At 43.7% G+C, this 25,626-nt stretch overlaps 1 protein-coding gene across 2 annotated transcripts in view; it reads left to right on the plus strand.

Moving 5' to 3' along the window:
• Positions 1-25,626, plus strand: part of TLN2 (talin 2) — a 363,285-nt gene that overhangs the window by 250,022 nt on the left and 87,637 nt on the right. For both annotated transcript variants that reach the window (XM_044979585.1, XM_044979584.1), the window contains exons 31-40: positions 859-1,056; positions 3,107-3,246; positions 6,857-6,950; positions 11,826-11,915; positions 12,971-13,093; positions 14,704-14,847; positions 15,054-15,215; positions 17,528-17,668; positions 19,305-19,486; positions 20,888-21,020. In XM_044979585.1, the coding sequence (XP_044835520.1) occupies positions 859-1,056; positions 3,107-3,246; positions 6,857-6,950; positions 11,826-11,915; positions 12,971-13,093; positions 14,704-14,847; positions 15,054-15,215; positions 17,528-17,668; positions 19,305-19,486; positions 20,888-21,020 (1,407 nt within the window). The remainder of the gene's footprint in view (positions 1-858; positions 1,057-3,106; positions 3,247-6,856; positions 6,951-11,825; positions 11,916-12,970; positions 13,094-14,703; positions 14,848-15,053; positions 15,216-17,527; positions 17,669-19,304; positions 19,487-20,887; positions 21,021-25,626) is intronic.

Consider the following 25,626-nt stretch of genomic DNA (forward strand, 5'->3'; position numbering starts at 1 on the left):
ACTGGAGCTGCGGGACGAGCGCCCCCTCCGCAGTCATGCCTGCGGCAGGTCCGGTCGTCCCGGGGCTCCGGTGGACCTCCCGCAGGCATGACTGCGGCAGGTCCACCAGCCCAGCCTGCCGCCCCTGCCGGCAAATGCCGCCCCACGCGCGTGCTTGCCGCGCTGGGGTCTAGAGCCAGCCCTGGTTCTGTGAAGCTTATTTTGGGGAGTGGATAATGCCTTGGAATACCGGAGCCTTCGAAGTTTGTGCCTAGTTTACAGCTGCCAGTATTTTAGAATGAAAGGACAAATCAGAGTATTTCCATGTCGCCTCTGAGATGGGGATCAATTTCTTGACCCTAACCTGCCAATATATAAAGCAGAAATGGATTTGAGCCCCAAAAATCAGAACTGGTTTTATATATTGAACAATCCTGAAGTTTTAGGGGCTGCTGGAATCTGAGAGTAACACTGACTGAGGGGGTCTGTTCCCTTCTGTGACTGAGCCTGAAGATAGCTGCTGTTCCTCTGGACTGCCGACTTTGAGCTCAGCTGGCAGAGTCCTGCACTTCGGAGCAAGACGTTTAGAGTTTAGTACCTACAGTCTGCCCAGCCAGCAGAATGGTTCTTACACAGGATTATGGTTCAGGCCCATCTCTGAAATAAAAGAAATCCTAACAATGCAGGTACTGGATGTCAAACTAGACGATCACAGTGGTCCCTTTTGGCCATGGAATCTATGCAGAGCATTGTCAAGTTCAAAGATCACACTTCCATTACTTTAATGTTTTGAATTGTGTTGAACTGTGTAATTAAGGGCTAGTCTGTATGGTTGGTCTCTGTGGTCACTAAGACACATGTCATCTTCTTCTCTTGAAGCTGCCTCCAAGTTCTAAATCTTTCCAAGAAGCCCAAAGTGAACTGAACCAGGCTGCAGCTGACCTGAACCAGTCGGCAGGGGAAGTGGTTCATGCTACCCGGGGCCAAAGCGGAGAGTTGGCTGCAGCCTCTGGAAAGTTCAGTGATGACTTCGATGAGTTCCTTGATGCTGGTATTGAAATGGCTGGTCAAGCACAAGTGAGTTTTGGTGACTGTAGTCGGTAACTGTATTACACTGGGCATGTAGAGATGTTAAACTGTGCTAGTCTAAACCTATATGGAGGCAGTGGATGTTACGGAAGAGTCAGATCTACCATTCAGAAGTGACAAGAGCGTGGTGGGGTTTGCATATTGTGCAAGATAGATGGGTGTATCTGTCCTGGTGCTTGTTGAAACTATGATTTCATGCTCATCCATGTAGTGTGAGCCTTGTGGTAATCGATTTGTGATCTGTATAGCTGAAAATAGAGTAATCCATTGCCTTTTCCAGTGGACAGAAGCTTTGTAAAGGACCATTTTCTATTTTGGTGCAATTACCCAGGAGTGTAATTGGAGTTTAAGTTAGTTAAACTTAAGCAGCTCTAGAGCTTGAATGCCCAATGCCCCAGATCATCAGAGTATGAAGAGGACTCAGCACACAGTAAAACCCCTATAAACTGAACTTGGCATTTCCCATTCAATGTGACACCAGAGCATACACTTTATATCACATCCACGGATCTGTTGAAGACTGGAGCCAACCTGTAGAGAAGGTTGGTAAAGTGCAACGTGTGTGACAGCATTGTGTAGTTTTGCAAGGTGGAAACCCAGGGACTGAATGGACATGGAAACAAAGGAATTCTTTCACCCTTGTTCCTCCAGTCCAGAAATGTAGTTTAAGGGACACTAGGTCAGCGCAATACCCAAAGTGTGACTTTAATACATTTAGTGGGGTGTAGAATGAGTCAACTTGCCCTGCTACCACCTTGATTTTTACCTATTCTGCAGCTAACTGGTTGAATTGCAGGCTCCAAGCTACAAATTAGTGTTTTTCAACATCAATATATTTAGTGTCCCTTAAACCTAATGCTTTGTGGCTAGAGCTGGGCTATTATAGCAAAAGCAACCCTGAATATTCTTGCAAACACAATCCATCAATTTGTGCTGTGCTGGTGCTGGTCAGCTCTTAATCACTTACTGACAAACACTAGAGTGGGAGGCCTTTAGTCACAAGGCCGTTCACTGATGTTAAAAATGTAAATTTTAGTGCAAATGCCTATTTGCAAGAGATTTTCTACCAGCAATGATCTTGTGGCTCTTTTGAAAGATTTGTCTCAATCACACAATATCCATGAATAACTGATTGTTTTCATCTAATGTATGAACAAAAAAGGATGCTTTCTGTCTGTAAATAGTCATTCAATCAGAACAGAAACAGTGACCTGTCATGTGGGGCAAATATAGTAAATACAGAAAGCGGGTCACATATATAGACTCAAACCCAGATCACATCAGCTAAGTAAAATACAACCTGTTTTCAAATATTTCTAACACGGAAAGGCTAATTTTATTGCATAAATCATTGACAAAAAGGTCTAACTACTGCTGTTTGTCACATACTGTAATTCTACAATACTATTTTCTAACTTCACATGTATAAAATTATTTCTTAGTCATTCCCTGAAAGTAATGTCATGTGATGTCAAATTCAAATTATTTATCAAATAAAGCTACATGGTAGATTTAGTTTTCCAGAAACTATTACTACTTCATATAGAGCACCCCTACAATTAAATGTCTGTAAATGTCTCTTTGAAGAATTTCTTTTTGCTTAAACCATTAATCCAGTAAAGGTGTAAGTAAGAGTGCTTGTAAATGACACCGAAGGTGCTGGAATATAGTTGGTACCCATTGGCCAAACAATGTGGGTCAGTTGTGCCAGGCAGAGACATACAAGAGACTTGACAACAAAAGCATTGTTCAGCAAGTAGTTAAATTTCCTTCCACTTCTCTGTGAATGCTCTTACTGTTGGAAATCAAGTTCCTTGTATATGGGTTTCTTTTTCTGCTGTATGAAAGGAGTTAGAGGCACCTATCTGAGCAAGCAGAGGCGATGCTCAGTGGCCCTGTCTGGAATGTCGTCCCATGCATGTCATTGGTTTTAGATGGATAATTCAATTGAATTCCAAAATGCAGTGCTTAACGTTTTAGCTCTCTCTCTAGCTGATGCAAACTGTGTCCGAAATGTTATGCTGCTGTGGTTTTCCAGACTAAAGAGGACCAGATTCAAGTAATAGGGAACCTCAAGAACATCTCTATGGCCTCCAGCAAGCTCCTGTTGGCTGCCAAGTCTCTCTCGGTTGATCCTGGAGCTCCTAATGCCAAGAACCTCCTAGCTGCAGCTGCAAGGTACAGGCATATCACCTGATTTCATTTTCCTAAGAGAGTGTTTAACTGTTTTCCTTTGCAATCTGTATTATTTGTTAACTTATTCTTCTGGTACTCTTGGTTAACCATATAAGATGTTCCATGCTTTAGCTTATTAAGTGAAACTGAAATCAGAGGAAGCTTGCTTACACTGGATTGGTGTAAATCAGGATAACTCTGTTGAAGTCAGAGCCACGCTGACTTACAGCAGATGAAGATCCGGTCTGTTTTTTTTAAGAAGACTATTTCTAATACTTGTTCTTTGTCCATCCGTCTACCTCCTTCCCTGCTCTCACACATGCAGATGCTGAGGATGTTGCTATATGCCTGCTGCTGGCATGGCTTTCCAAGAAAACTCTTACTAAGCAGTGTCCTTGCATATGTGGGTGCGGGGAGAGATTTAACTTTAATTTTTTGTCTAGGGACCAGTTTTTTATTTTTGGAGTTTTCACCTCATTTGGGGGTTGCTGCTGATTCCACCTTTTAAATGTGCACTCCTACTCCCCAATAAAGGAGATGGAATGTGTAGACCTTTTGCAAGCCTGCTGTCAGAGCTGCCCAAAAATCTGGTTAGCGGTCTGCTGCAGTACCACTGCCCAGTGCTCTCACCATGTTATCTTCTTTTCCCCAGTCACTTTTATCAAATGAAGTGCACACAATACATTTAGATGACTTAACTTACTCTGGATGTCTCTACGTGGTCAGTGGGAGAGCACTCTTATGTAACCCTTGCCTGCAAGGAAATCGAGAGGAGCGGAAAACACCTGGCACTGTAATTTCATGTTGCAGAAGTTGGTGACTGTTGCAACTCACAGCATAATGAGAAGAACTCTGTTAAAACGTATCTGGAATGTAAATCCCTTTCACTGCCACTGGAATCTCTGCATTTATCTTCATGACATTACGTAGGAGTTTGGTTCCCTGAATTTAAGTTGCACAGGAACTCTGCATAATCCATTACAGAAATCGAGAGTGTAATAGACTCTGTATAGTCTATTCAGAGTGAAATCTCTGCCCTCTCCTTACCATCCATATTTTGATCAGAGAACACAAGAAGTCGTAGTTGTGCAGCTGGCTGTCTTTCACTTTCTTAAAGCATTTTCATGGTTTTGGGGTTTTTTTTAAGTCATTTGAAAAATTTCCAGACTTGGATAAGTTATTTACACTTTGGATTGCTGAAAATGGGGAGTGGGGAGATTAAACTACTCTTCAGAAGGGAAATATTATGGGATTGGGAAGAAACTGGCATTTTGAAATCTAGACATTAAATAAAAGTGATTTCCAAGGTGAATCTTGGCCTCCATTTGTGAGTATCATGTTCCATTCACACCAGTAAAGAATGTATTGGGAAACAAGTGAAAAAGAGTCCATAGACAAATGAATAGAGCTATTTTTGTAGGTTATGAGATAAAAATTGTTGAGCCTCAAGATGAATGTAATGCATTAGCGGATGCTTTCGTCACAGTGCCCAAGTTCCATAGACTGCTGCTTTTGACATGCAGCCCGTGTGTAATAAGAAGGGAGTGAGAATGATTAGCAACTCCAATTGTCTAATTGGACCTGTTCTGCGGTGCTAATACACAAACTTTGTGCTAAGCTTTGCTCACCAGACTGACACTACTCATGGTGCAATGCCACTCATTGGTTCTCAACTTGTGATCTGTGTACTGCGGGTGGCTCAGGGAGACCTGGCTCATAAGGTGGTGCAGGATCTCCTCTTCAGATCAAAATTGCTAAGCTGCTTTAAAACAATTAGTTTTCTTCTCATTATCCATTTAAGCAATTGCTGCAGTTTCCGCTGAGCTGTTGTACAATTTTGGCTAAGAGTGTAGCATTGTATGTGTCGCACTGTCTATGACAACTTGGTCCAGAGTATTAAATTGAGTTATTGCTACCCATCTCTGAGCACTGAATTTAAGAAATCCTCATTAAAGAAAACTTCGTACACGTATGTCACTTGTGTTGTAGCAGATGGTCAAATGGCAGCCATTGTATTTTTCCACATAGTGTTAAGCATCACCAATATTGTGGAAATCTTTGCTGTGTATAGCTACTGTACAAAACAAAGGGTTGCTCCTCTGAATGGTGTGGGCCATGTTCTGAAATCTGTTCAAGGGCTGATGACACATTCACTAGTTTCTATACTGAGTCTCAAACACAGGACAAAACAAAACTGGAAAAATGCAAAATACATGTGACTGTCAGACTCGGGATAGCTCTAAAACATAAAATTCCTTAGCTTACAATCGTACTAACCTCTCTCTCCCTCTGATATTCACAAAGCCATTCTTTAGTCCACCTATGCTAGTTTTCCTCTACACTTTCCAATGGTGGGTACAGTTTTGTTAGTTTTCCACATGTATCATGTCGTGTCTGAGTGCCAGAAGAAAGCAATGGAGACACACATACATATTTGTATGTCTCACACACAAAAACTGTGTTAAATGAATATTCAAATTGAAAAAAAACATAATGGAACAAACCAGGACATTTGCTGACATTGTATTTTTCATTCTGCTTGTGTCTTAGACCCTCCCACTCTCCCTACCCCTGTATCTGCAGCATCTTTTCAGTTGAATTTTCATACACCATAGAGAATTAACTTTGAAGGCACAAGGCAGTGCTTACCGGTGAGATGTGTAGGATAGGTTCATATGATTTAAAATGCTTTTAATTGCACCTGATGTCATCTGCGTAATCAAGTATTGTTAGCAGCATTCTTGATCTTTAATAAAAAAGATGGTTTTCAAAACACACATTTTTATTAGGGTCTATAATGCTGAGAGTCTGATCAACAAGCAACCAAACACAACATCCTCTGAAGTACACTCTGTGTAAACCAGTGCTTGTGCGGCATTTGAAATTGTTGAAAAATTTAGTTCCACCCACATTTGGTTATACAGAGTGGTAGTCAGGTTGAGGGCCCATGCCATAGACTTCCCCATGGGGTTTCTGGGCAACACAGTTGCTAAAGTTCTAGGTTTTTTTAAGGGGAGGAATGTTGGGTTGTTGTGGTGTTTTTGTTTTTTTAATAATTTTTGTTGTACCCTGAACACAAAAGTGCTACAGCCTGGCTTGCTAGGAAGTAGGTTTAAGGTGCTGCTGTTTTCTGATGTTTCCAAGCATAGTGGTTGTGTGGCCAGGATTAAAATTGCACCATGACATTAGATCCAGAACAAAATAAACTGTCAAATAATTTACATTTATTATGCATCAAATTCCCTTTATGAACCAAAACTGTGCAAATGTCCTAGAAACTTGCCATCATGACAGGAAGATCCCACCTTGTTGCTTATGTGCTAAGTGACAAATGATTTGGACAGAGGGCTTATGTTTGAGGTGAGGATTGCTGTCGATCAATTTCACTTGGCGCCTCTTTCACTCTGTTTTTCTCAGCAGGGGTTAATATTGTGTTCTCTCGACCAAATACGGTATAGCTCACTTACTCCACAAGCACCAGCGGTGAGAGAACTGGAAAAACATTTGGGCTTGAAACTGCTTTTCATGGTGTACAGATGAATAAGACAAAATTGGAAATAATGGAAGTTGGTCAGTTTTCAAAATGTCTTCTTTTTTCCTCCCCCCTCCTCAGAGCTGTGACGGAGAGTATTAACCAGCTCATCACTCTGTGTACCCAACAGGCGCCAGGGCAGAAGGAATGTGACAATGCTCTCAGAGAACTGGAGGTATTCTCAAGCTTGTGGTCGCATGGGGTGAACCTTCCTGGAGTGAAGTTGTCAGTTGGGCTTTACATTTTCTTTTCCCTGTCTGAATAGCTTCTGTGTCATTGTCTCTCCACTTGATATCTGCGGCAGAATTTTGTTCCCTCTATTTGTATACAAGATACACAAAGAGCTTTCTAATGGAGACAAACTTAGCACAACTTCTACTGAGTTGGCAAAAGGGAGTTTACATTTTACCCCACATGACAGAGCAGTTGTATATGGGACTATAAAGATACCAGTCTCCACTGCAGTAAGTTGGAGGGTGCACACACAAGAGTCACTTTCAGAGGACACGGGGAGAAGAGTTTACACTAAGAAATCTTTCACTAAGATGGCTGATGGTGCACTGAAGGAAGCTATGACATCTTAGCTTTTCTGCTGTGGCTCTGTGTAATTGGAAATCCATGATTCTGAAAGTCACATCTATCTAAGAAAAGTTGATCAAGAATTACTCCATGATTTTTATATTCCTCTAGACTTCTAATTCCTCATGCTTTCTTTATCTCAGTCTAGCTGAATGTCTTTCAACACTGTGTGATCTAGTACACGCTCTCTATTGTGTTCTGCTACATGAGTGTTGTGACAATAGCTCTGTAAATTAACTGTGTAGTGGATAGCTAGTTGGCTCTTGCTGAAAGGCCAAGTACCTATGTTAATATCAAACCAATCAGCACCTGCTCCAAAATGCTAGGCAATAGTGTCTTAACACTAGTTTAGCTTAGCTTAAGTTACTGAAGTGGCTTATGTCAACCTAACTATGTCAGTGTCCACACTACAGCCGTGCTCCCACCGATGTAAGTACCCTGCTACACCGACAAAATAACTCCACCTGCACAAGAGGTATAGGGCTTATGTCGGTGTAGTTAGGGTGACACTGTGTGTAGTTCTGAGGAAGGATGTTAATATTGCGGAGTTTATGGAGGAAGTCAGTTGTGTCTAGAAGGAAGCTGGCCCTTTGTGTGGTGAGTGATTTGAGGATAGTTTCTCTGAATCCCAATAGTCCTTCAGTAAGAGTGCCATGGGCAGATAGGATGGGATTGCCGGGTTTTCTTGTTTGTGTATCTTGGGACACATGTGGAAGGTCCCTGGGTGGGTTTGTGGGGGATGAGTTTGTAGAGTTTCTCTTGAAGTTGTTTGGGGAAGGATTTGATGATGTCTTTAAATTCCTAGGTAAGTTGTGGTTTGCAATGCGGGGGGGGGATCTTTAAGTTCTTTATAGTAGGTGGTCTAGGAGAGTTGTCAGTTGGCCTTGTTAACTTAGTCATCACAGTCCAATAAAAGATATTACTTCACTCACCTGGTCTCTCTAATATCCTGGTACCAACAGGCAGAAACTACACTGCATACCACATTGTCCCTACACATGCACACACTATTTTTGTAGTGATTCAAGACAAAAAATGAAAAGGCCATGGGAGGTGGAAAGTGTTTTCTCTTCGTACTTTAAGACTTCCCTCAGCATGACATTGGCTTTCCTCGTGCAGAGCTGATGTGATCAGCACTGTGATGTGGCTTTCTTGCTGTGTTTGTAATGCTGGTTACTGCCTAACTGTGTTGAGTCTTTTAGGGTACTTAATGCCTGCATTTTTCGATCATTCCTTCTTCAGGCCAAAAGGAACAAATAAATTAGTTAGGTACCTTAGATGCCACTAGTTCTGTTAGAAGCAAGGGCTTCTTAAATGATTATATTCCAGAGGTTGTGATCCCTAAAGCCAAATGGTTTAGATTCTTGTAAGGAAAGGAGGTATGAGTGGGATGATACTGATACTCAAAACCAAATTTGGCCCTAATGAAAGTGGGTACAACACAGTGTAGTCAGTTTGGCTCTCAGTTTGTTACCACGTACTTATTATAAAAATTGTTTCAAGCTACAGCGTGGGACTTTGCCACAGTTCAGAGCTATTGCCAGGAGAGAGACCCTCAGTTTTCATCTGTGGATGTGCCTTGTTCAGTGGGGCAAAGAGAATGAGTCTCTAAATCAGAACTGTTATGGTGCTGTGCTTTGTTTCTTCTCTTTATTATATTATTTAGCAAAGGCATATTAACAGAGTGAATGGGAAATCTCAAATCCAATGATTTTCTGTATTTTGGGTTGGCAACAAGCATCACAATGCTTTGCTTTTTGTTGGGAAGGGGGAGAGAAGAATATCACGATGATGAATTCAAGCTGAAATCCAGCCAATGCTAAGTGTGTTACAGTAGGTGTGGGAGTGGAGATATGGAGCTGTCACACTTTTAATAACAGTAACTGTTTCAGTGAACATTTGTAAGAACTCTCAGCAGTAATAGTCCAAAGACACTGCCCTGGCATTTTTACCACTAAACAAAACACTTTTTTCTTCTGCTTTTAAATTTCAAATCACCTGTGTACAGTACAGTTGTGCTTAAAGTCAACGTTTCTCCTTGATTTACTGCGTGACTAGTGTATGGAAATATCAGTGAAGAGTGATATTTTTAATAACACAGGCCAAGGAGAAAGTCAATGGAAAAACTTATAGGCTGATTACACAGCTCTTCCTTGATCCTTTGATCCCGACAGAGGAGTGGAGAGTGATGGGATTTAACTGGAGGAAAAAGCGATAGTAGAGCAGAAGGAGATTAAGCACTGAGGTCTCAGAGCTGCCACCACCCAGGTTGGTGTCACTGACAAGCTCTGATCAGAGTCCCAGGACACAAATAGCAAATATTAGCAGAGCTTTGGATGAAAGCTTGCACAGTGCTTGCTCTCTCGCTATCCCTGTCTTTGGCCATTACTGTTAATTGTCCATTTCTGTGAGACTTGACCATATCAATATAAAAGTCAAACTAGAAATGGGATTGACTGCCTGTAGCGTCTTCCATATAAAATGGAACCAAGTTGAGAAGAGCAGGTGACATCTGTCCAGAGACCTGTAAGGAGCAGAAGCCTGCTGGGAGGGAATCCTCAGCTAGGAGAGCTGCCAAGGACTGTGAGCCTGGTGGGAGAGCTATATGCAAAGGGAAGCTCTCATAAAGGGCTGGAAAGACTTGACCCTAGAGCAAAGGCTAGGTGGATGCTGAAGCCAGTTACCAACTGAAATGGCTAGTTTTGTCTGAGGAAGGCTGGGTGGAAGATTTGTGGTGTTTTGAACTTTGTTAATTAACCAGACTCTTGAAAAGGAGACCGTTAGTGGGAAAACCCCTGCAGTGTGAAGTCAGATGAACTTGGGTAGAAGAGGAAACAGAGGCAGCAGCGGGGTCTGAAACCAGACCTGGGTAAACCTATAAGAAGCTTATAGGAGTGCCCATTAACTTTGGGGAAAGTCAGCATCAATAGTGTTACCCATTTCACTTTTATTATGGTTAATCTATAAGGGTCTTTCCCCATCACCTGCCTTTTTCCCTACCTCATTCACCAATTTCTCCTACTAGCCTCCTCTGGGCTCCCTACACTAACTGGGAAGTCTAGCTTTACTAGAACTCTAGTGTTTCATCAGTGACTTGAGTATAGTGTCCACATACCCTGGGGCCTGCCCTGGGGATCAGATAAAGCAAAGCTGCACAGACTTTGTGCTTTCCCAGGAGTATGGAGACCTTGTTTAACTCTCCCAAGGCAGATGGATGTGGCAAGTCACTCCTAGCACTTCAGGATAAGGAACAGACAGGAGGGTTTTTAGCAGCAGCAGTTGCATTTTAACTGTCAATCTGCTGTTCTGTTTTTTCACTCCTTCCTGTCATCTGTCCAGGGAGGCTTACAGCTCCTGTCTCTGGAGCAGTGAAAATGTGGCTAGAATATGATTTGCTCCCTGCTACTCAGTAAATTGCTACGGAGGGGTGGAGCAGGGTACTGAAGTACTCTAGGGAATAGAGAAAGAGAGGGGCAGGAAGCAACAGCAGAACTGATCTCTTGTTAACGTTGCCTTTTTCATACGGTAAGATAACTGGCAGTAAAGCACTTGAAGGAAATGATCTTGACCATAACTTTTAGGCTGTTACAAGACAACAGACAAAGCATGGCTCAGCTTCAAAAAATTGCTTTAGAGTTAAAAGTTCAGCTCTGATAAAGATCTAACATTTAAATTCTTGCCCAGATTTCCTTTGCTGAAAAAAATCACGCAGCAAATCTTTCAGCTGTAGCCCCTTACTAACTTCCTATACTTCCTGATTTCACTCATGTTGGAAAGACCATAAGAATAGCTCATCGGGCTGTTATTCAGCTTCCATTCTTGACTGTAAGCATGAAAATCAGCTTTAAAAAAACAATTTAAGCAAGAGAGGAAACTCGCCTGTTGGATTTTTTTTTATGTTGTGAGAATTTTTTTATCCAAATATATCGATTCCTCTTTACAATATATGAAGTAGCTTCTCCCTTGGATAACTCTGTACAGTACTCTCAAGGTCTGGGTTCACCCCAGGAGAAGGGCAACTCTTACTTAATTCTACTTGTAACATAAGTATTTTCAGACATTTGTCAGAGGGAATGGTGCTGGGAGGATCTATTGGCGGGGGGTGGGCGGGGAATGCAAGCGGATGGTGCACTTACATTTAGCCAGGTGTCTGTCTGTGTCTCTGAGCAGCAGGTAACAAGAGGTGACAGCTTCTCGAATCAATTTTTTTATTCCCAGGAAGTCTCTGAGTTCAAAAGTGGGGGGGGGTTGCCAGTTTGTGATATGGTGACACAGAGGAAAGTTTACAAATAGTCAGCTACTAAAATATCTACATACTGAAGTGTCTAGGAATCATGTTCTTTGCCTGGAGATAAAGAAACTAGGATGTGCAGATGTGTCCACTGGTTTAATTACTGTGGTGGTGTATTTGTCTGGCTCAGATCCTTGTTATAGCTGCTGTAGTAACTGAAGCTGCTCTCCTTTCTTTCAGACAGTTAAAGGAATGCTGGATAACCCCAATGAACCTGTAAGCGATCTCTCGTATTTTGATTGTATTGAAGGTGTTATGGAAAACTCCAAGGTAAATCTGTTGTTCTACTCCCGTGTGTATGGGTTAAACAATTTCTAATCAATGGAAGGGTTTGCAGGCTAATAAAATACATTGGAAAAAGAATGTCTGCTTCTGGGGAAAATTCTTGTGCTCTAACCTTATTAAATTCCCTGGTAAAACTCCGTTTGGGACTCTTGTGAGCAATCTTTATGCTTCTGTTTGGATTTGTTGTTCATCTGAAGACCTATTGTGCTGACAGCATTTAGTGTCATGTGATGGCCTTGTGATATTGTTTGAGACCTAACTCACTAACAATCCAAATACTTCAGGATGCCAGCAAGTACTGTAAAATCTGGATTATTTTTAGCCATTTTGTGTCCTGTGTCTAAACTAGGAAAAATCATAATCTCTGGGAACCACCTTTTTTAGTTTTAAAGCTTCATTTTACCCCCACCCCACCTCGTCCCCAACCCCAAAAAAGCTTGTGTTAATTGACTAGCTTTGCCTATTGGAATAAACCTTTGTTCCAACTGCGATTCAAACTAAAATTAGTTTTTCACTGTGTCTATTCTATAGTGGTTCAGCAATTCTGTAAGTGTTATAAGTTACCACTACGTCGCCGCAAAAAAAATTTTTAGAATGAAAATCTTACCATATTCTTGAAATCCTCCCCTGAAAGTTCTAGTACATCTTCATTTTGACCTTTTCAGTATGTGATGCATTGGAATAATCCCAAAGTCTTCATAATTTAAAAAAAAAAAGGAGGCTGCCTAATGCGCTGGAGCATGGAATTAGTTTGCTTTACTGCTATACCAAAGACATTGCAAGCTAAAAAAACCAAGCAAGATAGGCTTCAATGAGACAAACCCTAAAATTTTACAGGCATTCCGATATTGGGACGTTGGGACTTGCCAAGCTGCAAGTACTTTTTCCACTAAGTTTCAGCAAGTGTTTGGGGGCAGACAAAGAGGCTGTGCTGAGTAGTTGCCTCTGCTCCTGTGTGCAGTCCAGGAAAGCTTGGAAAACACTGCCGTGTAGAGTGAAGTATATTGGGGGAATAATTTACCTTATTTTCAATTGTTAAGGTCCTTGGAGAGTCAATGGCAGGCATTTCCCAGAATGCCAAGACTGGGGATCTGCTGGTCTTTGGAGAATGTGTTGGAGTTGCTTCCAAGGCACTTTGTGGTCTCACAGAGGCTGCAGCCCAGGTAAGCACTTGTTTATGAAGCCTGTAAAACAAATATGAATCTGTTTCTGTATTGCTGTATCGTGGGTGTATGAGAGAGAGAGAATATTTGACCTTTCATTCCTGTTGGCCAAAGAATCAGAATATTTGCATTGTTCAGTGTTTTTCATCTTGGAAGAGTGGGACAGACATTAACTAATATGGCATCACAGTATACTTGTGAGGTGAGGGAAGCAATATTATGCCTGTTTTGTATGGAGGGAGAATGAGGCAGGGAGGTTAAATGAGTTTCCCAAGGTTATAGAAGAAGTAAGTGTCAGAGCCATGTCATGAATGTGTGTGTTTGTACCTCCCAGTTCGATGCATAGTCCCCAAGATCTTACCCCCTCAGAACTAATTTAGTAGAAGGAAGCACAGGCAAGCCTGAGTTATTTTGAAGCTGGGTAATTTTAGCTTTTTGCCTTAAGTTAATCACAAAAAAAGTGTTCTGGGGGTCATTTCTAATAAGCAGCCCATGTCTTCAGACTATACATAATCTCATTCCCTTTTAGCACAGGAAAAGAGAGTATGGTAAATGTATATTTTAGACTCATTACAACTCTCTGGATATTTTCTCAGTATCTAAGAAGCTTAAAATGTTGCAACATTCAGAGGTGGTATTAATGTTGTTGGATCAGTCTGCCAAAATTGCATACTTAAAACCAGCAAGTTATTGAGCTGCTCCCCCTGGTGACCAAAAGCTATATTGCCTTCTCAGTGGAGGAGCCAACTATGAGGGACCATCCCATGCAGCTGCAAATTGCTCTACCGTCCCTCCTTCCCCCCCTAAAATGCAATTAATCTATAACTGTGGGCTTCCTGGGCCCCACAGTTAGTCCTGGGTTGCTTTATTCAGGGAGGGGACATTTTACTATCTGTAAGGGAAATCCGAAAGAAACCTCCAAACATAGCTTTGACTATATAAATAAATCCTGATCTCTGTGGTGAGAAGGGTAGAATCATTGTTTAAATAAAAACTGAGATTAGCACTGACCATTATGTGTCCTTACCTGGGGTGTGGCCTGCAGCTGCAGGTTTCCTGGGCCCTACGGTCAGCTCTAGAAACAAAGCATCTCTTTTGTGTCGTGACTAAAACGTGTAACTTTACACTATGTTGTACACTGAAGAGGAGAATTTTTTTCTTCAAGGTGTGAAAAGGTGATGTGTGGGCAACTATAGTCTTTAGTTTTCTATTCATACTTGACCAAAATACTGGGCCCCTCAAAATCTGGCTGCTCTGGGTGGATGAAAGTTACCTTGAACAGACAGCGTCAGAGTTCTTACCTGGCTACCCTAGGGATAAATCAGTTCTCCTTCAATGCTTATTGGATAATGAATATCTTTACCCTTTGGATTTTGCTGAGCAGTTTTGTTTAGGCTAATGAGATTTCACAAATCATATTACAGAGACACCAGCTTTTATATCCTCCTACAGACTTGTTGCTAGACATTTATTAATAGCAGCTTTGCTATATGACTTCTAACTACAGCCTGACCACCCTGGTCAATAAACATTTGGCTGGCTCATTAAACAGCTAGAATGGGTTTAGTGTAATCTTTGCATTTGCTTTTTATTTCTTGCTCCCTTTCTAGGCCGCTTACCTGGTTGGCATCTCAGATCCCAACAGTCAGGCTGGTCACCAGGGGCTTGTCGATCCTATCCAGTTTGCCAGGGCCAATCAGGCAATCCAGATGGCGTGTCAGAATCTGGTGGATCCAGCGAGTAGACCATCACAGGTAACTCTTTCCAGAGGATTGTAATGAGACCTTTTCTGAGTTTTATTAGGAGCCATCTGTTTGCTTTATATTGATGGTTGGTGAGGGGAAATACTCAGTTTGTGAACACAGAAAGGGTTTGAATCACTGTTTGTTCAGAATTAGAATGTCATTACTACCTCGTTCCTTTGCCTGGTTCTTCACCTTTGTGCCATCTGTTTTTTCAGGTTTTATCAGCTGCCACAATAGTGGCCAAGCATACTTCTGCTTTGTGTAACGCTTGTCGTATCGCTTCATCGAAGACAGCCAACCCCGTTGCCAAGAGACATTTTGTGCAGTCTGCTAAGGAGGTCGCAAACAGCACCGCCAATCTGGTGAAAACTATCAAGGTACATGTTCTCTTTCGTTGTGCTTTCATTTCTCCTCTGCTCTGCTGAAACAGAAGATCTGGTTAGCAGTATCTTCTTTCTCTTTGCAGTACACTTTTTGAAATATTGTCATTCATTAGGAGCCCTCATCATGGACCAAAACCCCATTATACTAGGTACTGTACAGACACACCTTGTGTAAACTGGAAAGCTGTAACACTTTAACTGTACTGGTATAGTTCAAGTGGCACAAGCCTCCTTAGTGTGGATGCAGTTATAAAGAAGCTGTATAAATAGTTATGAATCGCTCTACTGGCATAAAGGGGCTTTATACCATAGAGCTATTCCCAAATGGGAAGGGATATAAGCTATACTGCTATTACACACACACACTTACACACACACATATACACACACTCTGTTAAAAAGATTATTACAGTTGCAAAGTCAAGCACTCAAATGCAATCTGTGCAACCTTAATTTGACTCCTTGTGCATATGCATTATGATACAGTCCTTAATTACATGATCACATACCATTTTTTCCACAGGACTCCTGCCTCATTGAGTACATAGAATGGATGGTGCTCACTTAATGAGCAGCTGTTAGATATTGTTTTATCCTCCCCATTCAATGTGTGGCCCGTGTTTTATTTACTGTACATTATTAAACCACTGCTTTGAAACTAGAATCGTTAATGTGTTCTGGGGCTTTTCTGCAGTGCTCATCACTATAATATCTGAGTGCTTCACACTCAGATGACATTAATTTATCTTCACAACACCCAGCAAATAAAGCAGGGGTCCTACAGACAACAGCTTCCTTTGTTTCACAGCCATGATAGATCCTCAGAGCAGTCCATCCTGTGCACAGGCAGAAGACTAGAAAAAATTGTACGTGATTGTGGAATTAAAGATTGTATCTTGACGTATAAGCACAAGGGAGACTAATTAAGATTGCACAGGCAACCTTAATTCTTGCAGCTCTTAACTTTTGAGTGCTTGCCTTCATAACCTTAACAAAATGTTCTTTTAACATAGTTTTTATATGTGTAATTCCCTAGGTTTTTGGGTTGTTTTTTTAAATGAGAGAACAGGATGGACTTGCTCCAAGGATGGAAAGTTTCATCCCAAACAGTTAAAGTTTGGCAAAATTATAAGCAACTAAAATCAGGGTTATCTAATGGGAAGTGTTGGGCAACCTTAATAAGAGGAGAGAACTAGATTCATAGATTTTTAAGGCCAAAAAGGACCATTGTGATCATTTGGTCTGACATCCTGTATAGCGCAGGCCATAGAACTTCCCCAAAATAATTCCTAGAGCATATCAGCTATGCTTATAGGCATGTGTACACTTGAGCTTGTACTTGTATATTGGTAGAACATCATACCCCAAGTGGCATAGTAACACGGGTACAACTTTCAAGTGTAGACCAGGCCTAAATGTTCTTGCTGCATATGAAACAGGTGACCTCTGCAACTCTCACTGTTAGTTGTCTGGAATCCAGGGTTTGAGGTTGGTGAGACTCTCAGTGGCTCTGCTTGTGTATCAGAAATAACACTCAGAATTGAGAGACACTAGCTTGTTTCAGAGTTGAAATATACAAGTTAAAATAATATTTAACTTTTGTTAAATGTCAACCATTTGTTTTCGAAATACCTCCCTGAGTTCCCATTGGAAGCGGTTTCTCTTCTTGTGAGAAGGAGTGAAGCTTGTGAGAAACCTGGGAATCATGAATCTGAATCTTTCAGTAAGCCATTAGGTGGCCTGCTGCTAAAATTCTTGTAAAACAACTGTATTCAGATTACTTGATTTTATTATGATTTTACACTGAAGCTGTTTTCATGTTGAGCTATTTCCTGCGAGATTATGAAGGAGATGAGTTCACTTATGTGAAAATGAGTCAATAACAGCTATGAAGACGAATGTCTGGTTTAGAGGTTTTAGTTTCCAAGAAAAGGATCAACTTGTTAGCAACTTCCACCTCTGTGGACTTGAGGTATTAAAACATGATTTATGGGAAATCATCAGAGTGCAATTATTTTAAGCTTTTTTCCTGTTCTTCATAGCAGCACAGATGCTTTGGGCTTAGGGTCAATAATCATATGAATAAGTGAAAAAACATACTGTGTTAAATTTTACTTCTTTTGTCTAAAGTGTTAAGATCAGTCTTGTGTCTGGAGGAACTTTCAAATCTATTTGCAAATCTCAAATGTTATAAATGTTTTGAAAGTTACAATAAATTAAACCATCTTCCTTTAGTATGTGACCCTGCTGAGCCTTTACAAATGGGCTCTTGCATTCCAGAGACTAATTGCCACGTTCTTTGCCAGGCCCTGGATGGTGATTTCTCTGACGATAACCGCAATAAGTGTAGAATTGCGACTGCACCTTTGATTGAAGCTGTGGAAAATCTGACAGCATTTGCTTCCAATCCAGAGTTTGTCAGTATACCAGCCCAGATCAGCATGGAGGTAGGTAGAAAGTTGTATTTGTATCCTGCCCTCGAGATAGCTTTATTATCAAAGTTAAAATGTAGAGTTAAACTTTTGTGATCAAGAAAACCTTTGAAGAACTTGATCCTACATTGAGTTCCATGTGGGCATGCAGAACTCATTGCAGGATCAGGGCCTATGATCCCAAATCAGGAACAAAATTTATGTGGATTTAAAGTAACAAGTGATGCACTGTCAACCAAAAGAGTAGATAATCCTTTATTTTTCTTACTTGGCCAGTCTTGTGTTCAAGATTCCTTCTTTTCCCTTGAGAATTGCTTGCAGCACAGATACATGAAACACAGTTTTTCCCCACATTCCCTGTATAACCGCTACCCTGCAACAGAAGCACATTCCTGGTTTAAACCTCTATCCCAGCTGAAGGGCTGATCTCATCTGCCATGCTGCATTCCTTGAGTTCCTTCATATAGACCTCTTGCAGGCAGTGCTCTCTTTCCGTTAACCGCTGACCTTGAATTTCGTACAAGCATGACAAGCCTTGTGATGCTGCGATAACTTTTATCTCTTGTTGCTAGCTTGTAACGTGGTACTAATGACTTACACGTTGTGTCAGATAGTTCTCGCCATCTGGTGAAGTCATAAATCTTCCAGGTTTCAAAGACAGCATTACAGTTTAAAATGAAATTATCACTAGAATGCACTGAATGAGGTTACATGACAGTGGGAATTTGTGCTGACAAGAAGTAGTATTTTGTGGGGAGTTATGTTTCACAAAACAAAACCATTTAACATGCAGGTAGGAAATTCATGGGGTGTTTCAGGAGACTAAAGCTTGTTCAAAACTATGTAAAATCCCATTGTAACAGAGCTTATATAACATTGCAGACATGTCCAGAGTTGATTTGCAAACTGTTTCCTGCTTTCAGTGGCCTCATCCCAAACTGGAGATAGCAGAAGCAGAGGATTCAGTAACTGTATCTGTCTGGATCCACATGTTGTGGGACTTAATGTAATCTGTAGGCTTGGGGCCTGCCCCCTCCAGGCCTGTTGTAGTTGGTGTTTCTAGCTTGCTGGCATCCAATCAGGATATTAGGTGCAAATATTGTAACCCAGTTACAATATTTTAGTCCATATTCAACTAGTCCTCTGAGAAGGCATGTTTGCCGACATCTCATGATGGTTGCAACTGGCTATCATGCTGCTAAATTATACCCACCAGTTCTCCATTTGGCAGGAGTCATGGGCTTCTCCTCTTTTCACTTGAATGTATCCCCTTTGCTAATCTGAAAGTGGTCTCCTTAAGTACAGCAAACAGAAAATTAGCCAGATTTTTTTGCTTTCTATGGTGAATTTACTGCAGTAACTTCTCCCCGTCCAATATTACATGATGGTGCAGTTCTTGATGATCTACTCATGCCCTAAATAGAACCAGTTCTTCAGGAGCAAAATGAATTGACAAGTTCAAAGGGTGACTTACAAATGTTCTGCATTCCTGCTAGTGCGGAAGAGATGAATAGTTTCAGTGTTATGTTCAGTCCTCCCTCAATACATGTCTTTGTTAGAATGCAGGCGAGTCCAAGCGTTTGCCACTCGATTTGAAGAAGATTCTAATTCTGTTCCTTGTGCATGTGTCTTGCTGCTCTTTTGATCACAGGGATCTCGAGCACAGGAGCCAATTCTGATTTCCGCCAAGACGATGTTGGAGAGCTCAGCTTTATTGATCAAAACTGCTCGTTCGCTGGCTATCAATCCAAAAGACCCACCTACTTGGTCTGTACTTGCTGGGCATTCGCACACGGTTTCAGATTCAATTAAGAGTCTGATCACTTCCATTAGGTGCGTTTTCTGTCATAACTTTTTTTTATCTTCCACTCTCATGCCGTAATGCCCCAGCACCTTATCCAGTAATGTGGAATGAAATGGTAGTACCTAATGGCCCATGCTGCCGTTGTCATTTTATCGATGAAAACCATATAAAGGGACTTGAATGCCATTTGCTTTCCATAGAGCAAATATTTCTTATCCTATATGCTGAATAGTAAGTCATGGATAGTTAAAGGGACGAGGGAGCTGTGGTAAGAGAGTTATTTTTTCTCTATTGCCCTCCATTATTTTATTCGTTCTTAGAAGCTTGAAAATGAAATTTAATTCCTTAGCACCTTGTGCCTTTGTCTGTTTGACAAATATTGATTGCATTCTATGGTGCACAAGGTCTCTCTGTTTGTACTTTGTGTGCAATCATCATTGATGATCACACAGCTCTGGAAAGTGGGGGTTTTGCCAAGTTCCTCCTTTTATTGAGTTTAAAGCAAATAGAGCAGAAAATATGGTAGGGCCTATGTAAATTGGAAAATATTTAAAACATACTTAGCAGTATTCAGAACATGGAAAACATTCCCTACAAATTCTAGGGTTCTGATTCAGCAAAGCACATTCTGAAGTGCTTAGCAATATCAGGACCAAAATAACTTGAATGCTTGTTCTCTACTACAGTTTTTTTTCTGTTTACTTTATAAGATTGTTCTTGCATGTGTGTGCGCACACATACCTTAATTTTAGAAGAATCACTAAATCTCTTGTATGCAGACTTAAACACACATGAAAAGAGGGATTACATTATGTATTCTAACTGTTAGTGGAACTGGTTACTGAATGAATAAACTGTATGTTGGTGGCTATGGATTTGCATCTAAGGTAATATTGTCCTTTCAGGATTTTATACTTCAACTACAAACTGCCAGTCTAGAGTAAATTCCCTCAGATTAATTTCCATTAAAATGTATTTGCATTGAGAGTAAAACTTACCTAATACCCAAGGAGATCTTCATGGAGCTATTGGCTGTTTTCTCCCCTGCATTCAACAGAGGGTGGGAGGCTTTGATCATCTGTCTCAGTTGCTCCTAAAGTCCTGCTTTTTCAAGTCCTCTGCCATGGCCACCTTAGGAGCTTTTCTGAGGTGGCTAGTGTAGCTACTTATTCACCTGGGAGAGTATCATGGTTCTGCTTCATTAAAGGCTCCCTTTTCTTGCCAGATCCCTAGGGCTTACGTGCCACAAAACATCCAGAATATCTCAGCTATTTATGTGTCTCAAACCCTTATTGGTACAACAAACCTAGTTCTCTTTCTTGCTGCCCCACTTGCCTCATGTATTGTCTATTAATGAAATACATTTGTGTGTGAGTTCATGAATGAGGACCTCCTTCAACCTTAAATTACCATATCTTCTTTTGTTTCAGGGACAAAGCCCCGGGCCAGAGAGAATGTGATTACTCCATTGATGGAATCAATAGATGTATTAGAGATATTGAGCAGGCTTCCCTTGCAGCGGTCAGTCAGAACTTGGCCACAAGGGATGACATCTCAGTTGAGGTAAGGCAGACTGCACTGCAACTGAGTAAAATTAAGCACTTCTACTTGTCTTTTGCTTTTCTTCATGTCAGAGGAAAACATTGGAACTAGGAACTGTTTGTCCCATTAGAAGGCTCTTAGGGCAAATCTGCAATTTGTTTATGGGGAGACTGATTTCTGGCCTAATCTGGGGTGTTTAATGGTGGTATTAATAGGGCTTTATGATAGGGAAGGTAGTGAGGCAAAATGAAATTTGGGATGACATTGACATTTGTCTATTGGGGAATGGAGCTTGCTTAACTTGTATATAAGATTGTATGATGGGGGAAAAAGCAAGGGAACCAGAAATGCAGATGAAATGAGTGTTTTGTTAAGGGTGGATGACTAGATGTGATTTAGCAGCTCATCAGAGCAGGCCTGAGGGACATCATTTTTGCATATTTGCTTTTGTGCCTGTCAAGGTTCCTTCCCCACTCTGAACTTTAGGGTACAGATGTGGGGACCTGCATGGACACTTCTAAGCTTAATTACCAGCTTAGATCTGGTATTGCTGCCACCATACAGAATTTCTTAGTATCTGGATCACTCCCTTTCCCCCCCCACCCCAAACCTTCCCCTCCCTGGGTAGCCTTGAGAGACTCCTCCACCAATTCCCTGGTGGACACTGATCCAAATCCCTTGAATCTTAAAACAAGGAGAATTTAACCATCCCCCCTCCTTTCCCCCCACCAATTCCTGGTGGATCCAGATCCAACCCCCTTGGATCTAAAAACAAGGAAAAATCAATCAAGTATTAAGAAAAAGTCTTTTAATTAAAGAAAAGAAAGGTAAAAGAAAACCGTCTGGGAGAGATTAGCATACCAGCTCCTCTCACAGACAACAGATTCCAAACACAGAGGATGTTCCCCTGGGCACAAATTTAGTTACACAAAAAATACCCCAAATGATAATTCCCTTTATGATACCAAGATAAGTTACAAAGAAAATAAACATAAACCTATTTATCCCTTTCTAAACTTACTACTCTGATAAGAGGCTGGTTCCTTGATCTTTTTCTCCGGCTGAAACTGAAACTCTAAACAAAGGAAAACTTCCCTCCTTCCTTTTGAAACATCTTGTTCTTCTTCGAGTGATTGCTCCTATGCATTCCAGTTAGGTGTGCACGCCGTGCGTGCACGGCTCTTCGGAAGATTTTTACCCTAGCAACACTCGGTGGGTCGGCTGGGCGCCCCCTGGAGTGGCGCCGCTATGGCGCAGGATATATACCCCTGCCGACCCATCCGCCCCTCAGTTCCTTCTTCCCGCCCGTGACGGCCGTTGGAACAGTGGAGCGCGGCTTAGCTGACCTCCACTTCCCTAGCTACTCGTAGTTTCTCTCGTTTAGTATATAGTTCAGATGTTTATAGTTGTAGTTAACTTTATTTGTTTGTAGTATAGTATTTATTTTCAGGGGTTCGGGGTTTATCCCCTTCCCCTCACCCAGTGCCGGGTCCAATGCCCGGTCCACAGGGTTCTACACTGCTCGGCCGTCCACAAGCCGATGCCGACAAGAGATCCTCTTTCTAGTGCCTCGAGGACTCTCAACTAGCAGATAAGTGCCGCATTTGTGAGGCCTTTAATCCGAGAACAAAGGGGAGCGGGACTTTCGTCTCAAGCAGCTCCTGAGGGGGGCAGCTCTTGCTCCTCCGCTCTCGGCGCCGAGCGCTGGTTAGTCTTCAAGGAGCGCTCCCTCGGCACCGGATCGCCGGTACCGCCAAGGCCTCCCGGCACTGGCCCTCGCTGGCTCCGACGTCCACTCGGCATGGTTCCCTCTCCTGGAGGATGAAGAGGCACGATATACTTGCTGCGTCCGAGCCGCCTGCTCCGCAGCCGAGCGCTATGCTCAGTCGGATCGCCCGGCACCGATGTCTGCCGCGGCACCGACAATATCCGCACCATTAACTCCGGCCAGGCAAGAGCCGTCGAGTCCGGTGCTGGAAGGCTCCCCGGTACAAACCGTGGTAGAGCTCGCTATGAAGCTGTGTCCAAGCCGCCTGCTCCGCAGCCGAGCGCTATGCTCAGTCGGATCGCCCGGCACCGATGTCTGACGCGGCACCGACAGTATCCACACCGTTAACTCCGGCCAGGCAAGAGCCGTCGAGTCCGGTGCTGGAAAGCTCCCCGGTACGAACCGTGGTCGAGCTCGCTTTTAAGCTGCGTCCGAGCCGCCCGCTCCGCAGCCTGAGCGCTCTACTACGTCGTACTGCCCGGCACTGGTACCTGCTGCGGCACCGATAGTATCAGCACCGTAGACTCCGGACAAGCAAGAGCCGTCGAGTCCAGCACCTGAACGCTCCCCGGTGTGAGTTGTGGTCGAGCTCACTATTCCCTCCACGCTGGAAACATTTCCACAGCGAGGGAGTTGATGGCAAGGGCAGAGCCTGCGCTGCTTTAACCCCCGACACCGCCGGTGCGGGTCATGTTGTCTATCGGCGAGCCTGTCTTGCTCACGCCACCCTGCGTCGGTACCGCAGAGCGGCACCGTTCCCGATCGCGGTCCCGCAGACATTCTCGGTCCCGTCACCGATCGAGGTCCCGACGCCGCTCGCAGTCTCGGCACCGTTCTCTATTTCGGTGCCTTTGGTACTCGCGGCACCGGTCGGCGTCCCGTTCGCTGGCCTGGTACACTCGGCACCGATCCCGCTCCCGGCACCGCCCCAGGCACCGAGACTCCTGTAGCCATTCCGGAACATCGAGCCTCGCGCTCTCGGTCGACCACCCGGCACAGATCCGGTGGCAGGTCCCGTTCTCGGTACCGGTATGTCTCCCGGTACCAATCCCCGGGGCCGCATCGAGCGACGTCAGTTAGAGAAGGAGACTCTACCACGCCAGAGGAGTACCGGTGCTCTCATCTCGCTCCGTTCCGGCGGAGCTCTGGGTGCCAGAGGCGACAATTAGCCGTCCCCCTCCGACCGGTACGGCGCAAGCCCCGGTTCAGTCACCGGGCTCCCAGATCCCACCGGGTCAGGAGGTCGTCCAGGAGCGCGAGCCCACACAGGACCCGCTTGTCCCTGGCCTTTCTTCTGCCTCCTCCCCAGATGAGTCGGGGGCAGAAACATACTGCTCGGGCCCTCCTCTGATCGGAACGCAAGTGCATGGTATCATCCAGGGGGTACGAGTACCTATAGGTACATCTACCCCCCCCCCACTCCCTTGTCGTCCAGTCCCGCAAGGGGATGGAACGCCATGGCCAGCAGGCACCAGCCCCTAAATCCAAGGAGGCTAGGCGAAGGGTCTTACTGGGCCGTAAGATGTACTCGGCGGGAGCCCTGCAACTTTGTGTAGCAAACTAGCAAGCCCTGCTTAGCCGCTACTATGGGTGGTGGTGGGCAAATTTACAGAGTCGGTTCTTCAGAACTCCCGTCAAGAGTTCGATGCCCTCCTGGAACAAAGGAAGTCGCTAGCGAGAGCTTCCCTCCAGGCTTCGTTGGATGCAGCTGACTCCGCTGCCACAACTCTGGCCTCGCGTGTTGCCACGAGGCACTTTTCATGGCTCCAGTTATCAAGCCTTCCCTCGCAGCTGCGGCACACTATACAGAACTTGCCCTTCAATGGCAAAGGCCTGTTCTCTGGAAAAACTGGCCCTAGGCTGCAAAGCCTAAAGGGCAACAGGGTCACTTTCCGCTCTCTCTCGGCATGCACACGCCGGTGCTTCAGCGCCGACCCTTCCGTCCCCAGCCTGACCGCTCTTACCCTGCGCCTAGACAAAGCCAGGACTTTGCCAGCAGGCGTCGCTTACGCGGTCGTAGGCGTCAATCAGGACCCCAAAGGAGCCAAAATTAGGGTCCGTCTAACCGCCAATGGGGCAAAAGCCTACCCATCCTCGTCCCTCTTAGGGACTCCTCTCATGAGCGATTCCTCTTGTAAGAGGTGCGGACGCTTCTCTTCATCGGAGCTATACAGGAGGTACCTAAGGACGAAACCTAATCCCCTAGGTGAAGGGAGGTCTCAGACCTATCCTAGATCTGCGGGTCTCAACAAGTTCACGATGCAGATAAGTCCCGCATGGTACCCATGGGGACCGTCATCCCATCCTTGGATCCCGGAGACTGGTATGCTGCCCTCGATATGAAGGGCGCGTATTTTCACGTCGCCATTTCTTCTCCACAGAGAAGGTACCCCCGGTTTCGGGCCTACCGTCATTTCCAGATGGACCACCGAGCCCAAGTTACCAGTCATGTGGGCATCGACACGGACCTATTCCTGTGTCTAGGCCTGATGATCAATAGAAAAATCCACTCTGATTCCCACACAGGGAATAGAATTCATTGGGGCCATCCTGGACTCCAGTCTCGCCAGAGCCTGCTTACCTCAGCCTCGGTTGCAGGCGATGGTAACATTTGTACAAGGTCTACGGACCTTCCCGACAACTTTGGCTCGCACTTACCTAGGTTTCCTGAGTCACATGGCTGTCTGCACGTTTGTTTCCAAACATGCCAGGCTTCGCTTCCATCCACTTCAATCGTGGCTCACCTTGGTGTACCACCCGGGCAGAGATAGCATTCTCATGGTCGTCTCGTTCCCCCTGAGCATCCTAGGCTCCCTCGACCAGGAGTCAGCGCCCTCCCTGGTGTATCCAGGGATGCTG

This window comes from Mauremys mutica, chromosome 11, assembly GCF_020497125.1.
Source record: "Mauremys mutica isolate MM-2020 ecotype Southern chromosome 11, ASM2049712v1, whole genome shotgun sequence".
NCBI classification, from domain to species: domain Eukaryota; kingdom Metazoa; phylum Chordata; order Testudines; family Geoemydidae; genus Mauremys; species Mauremys mutica.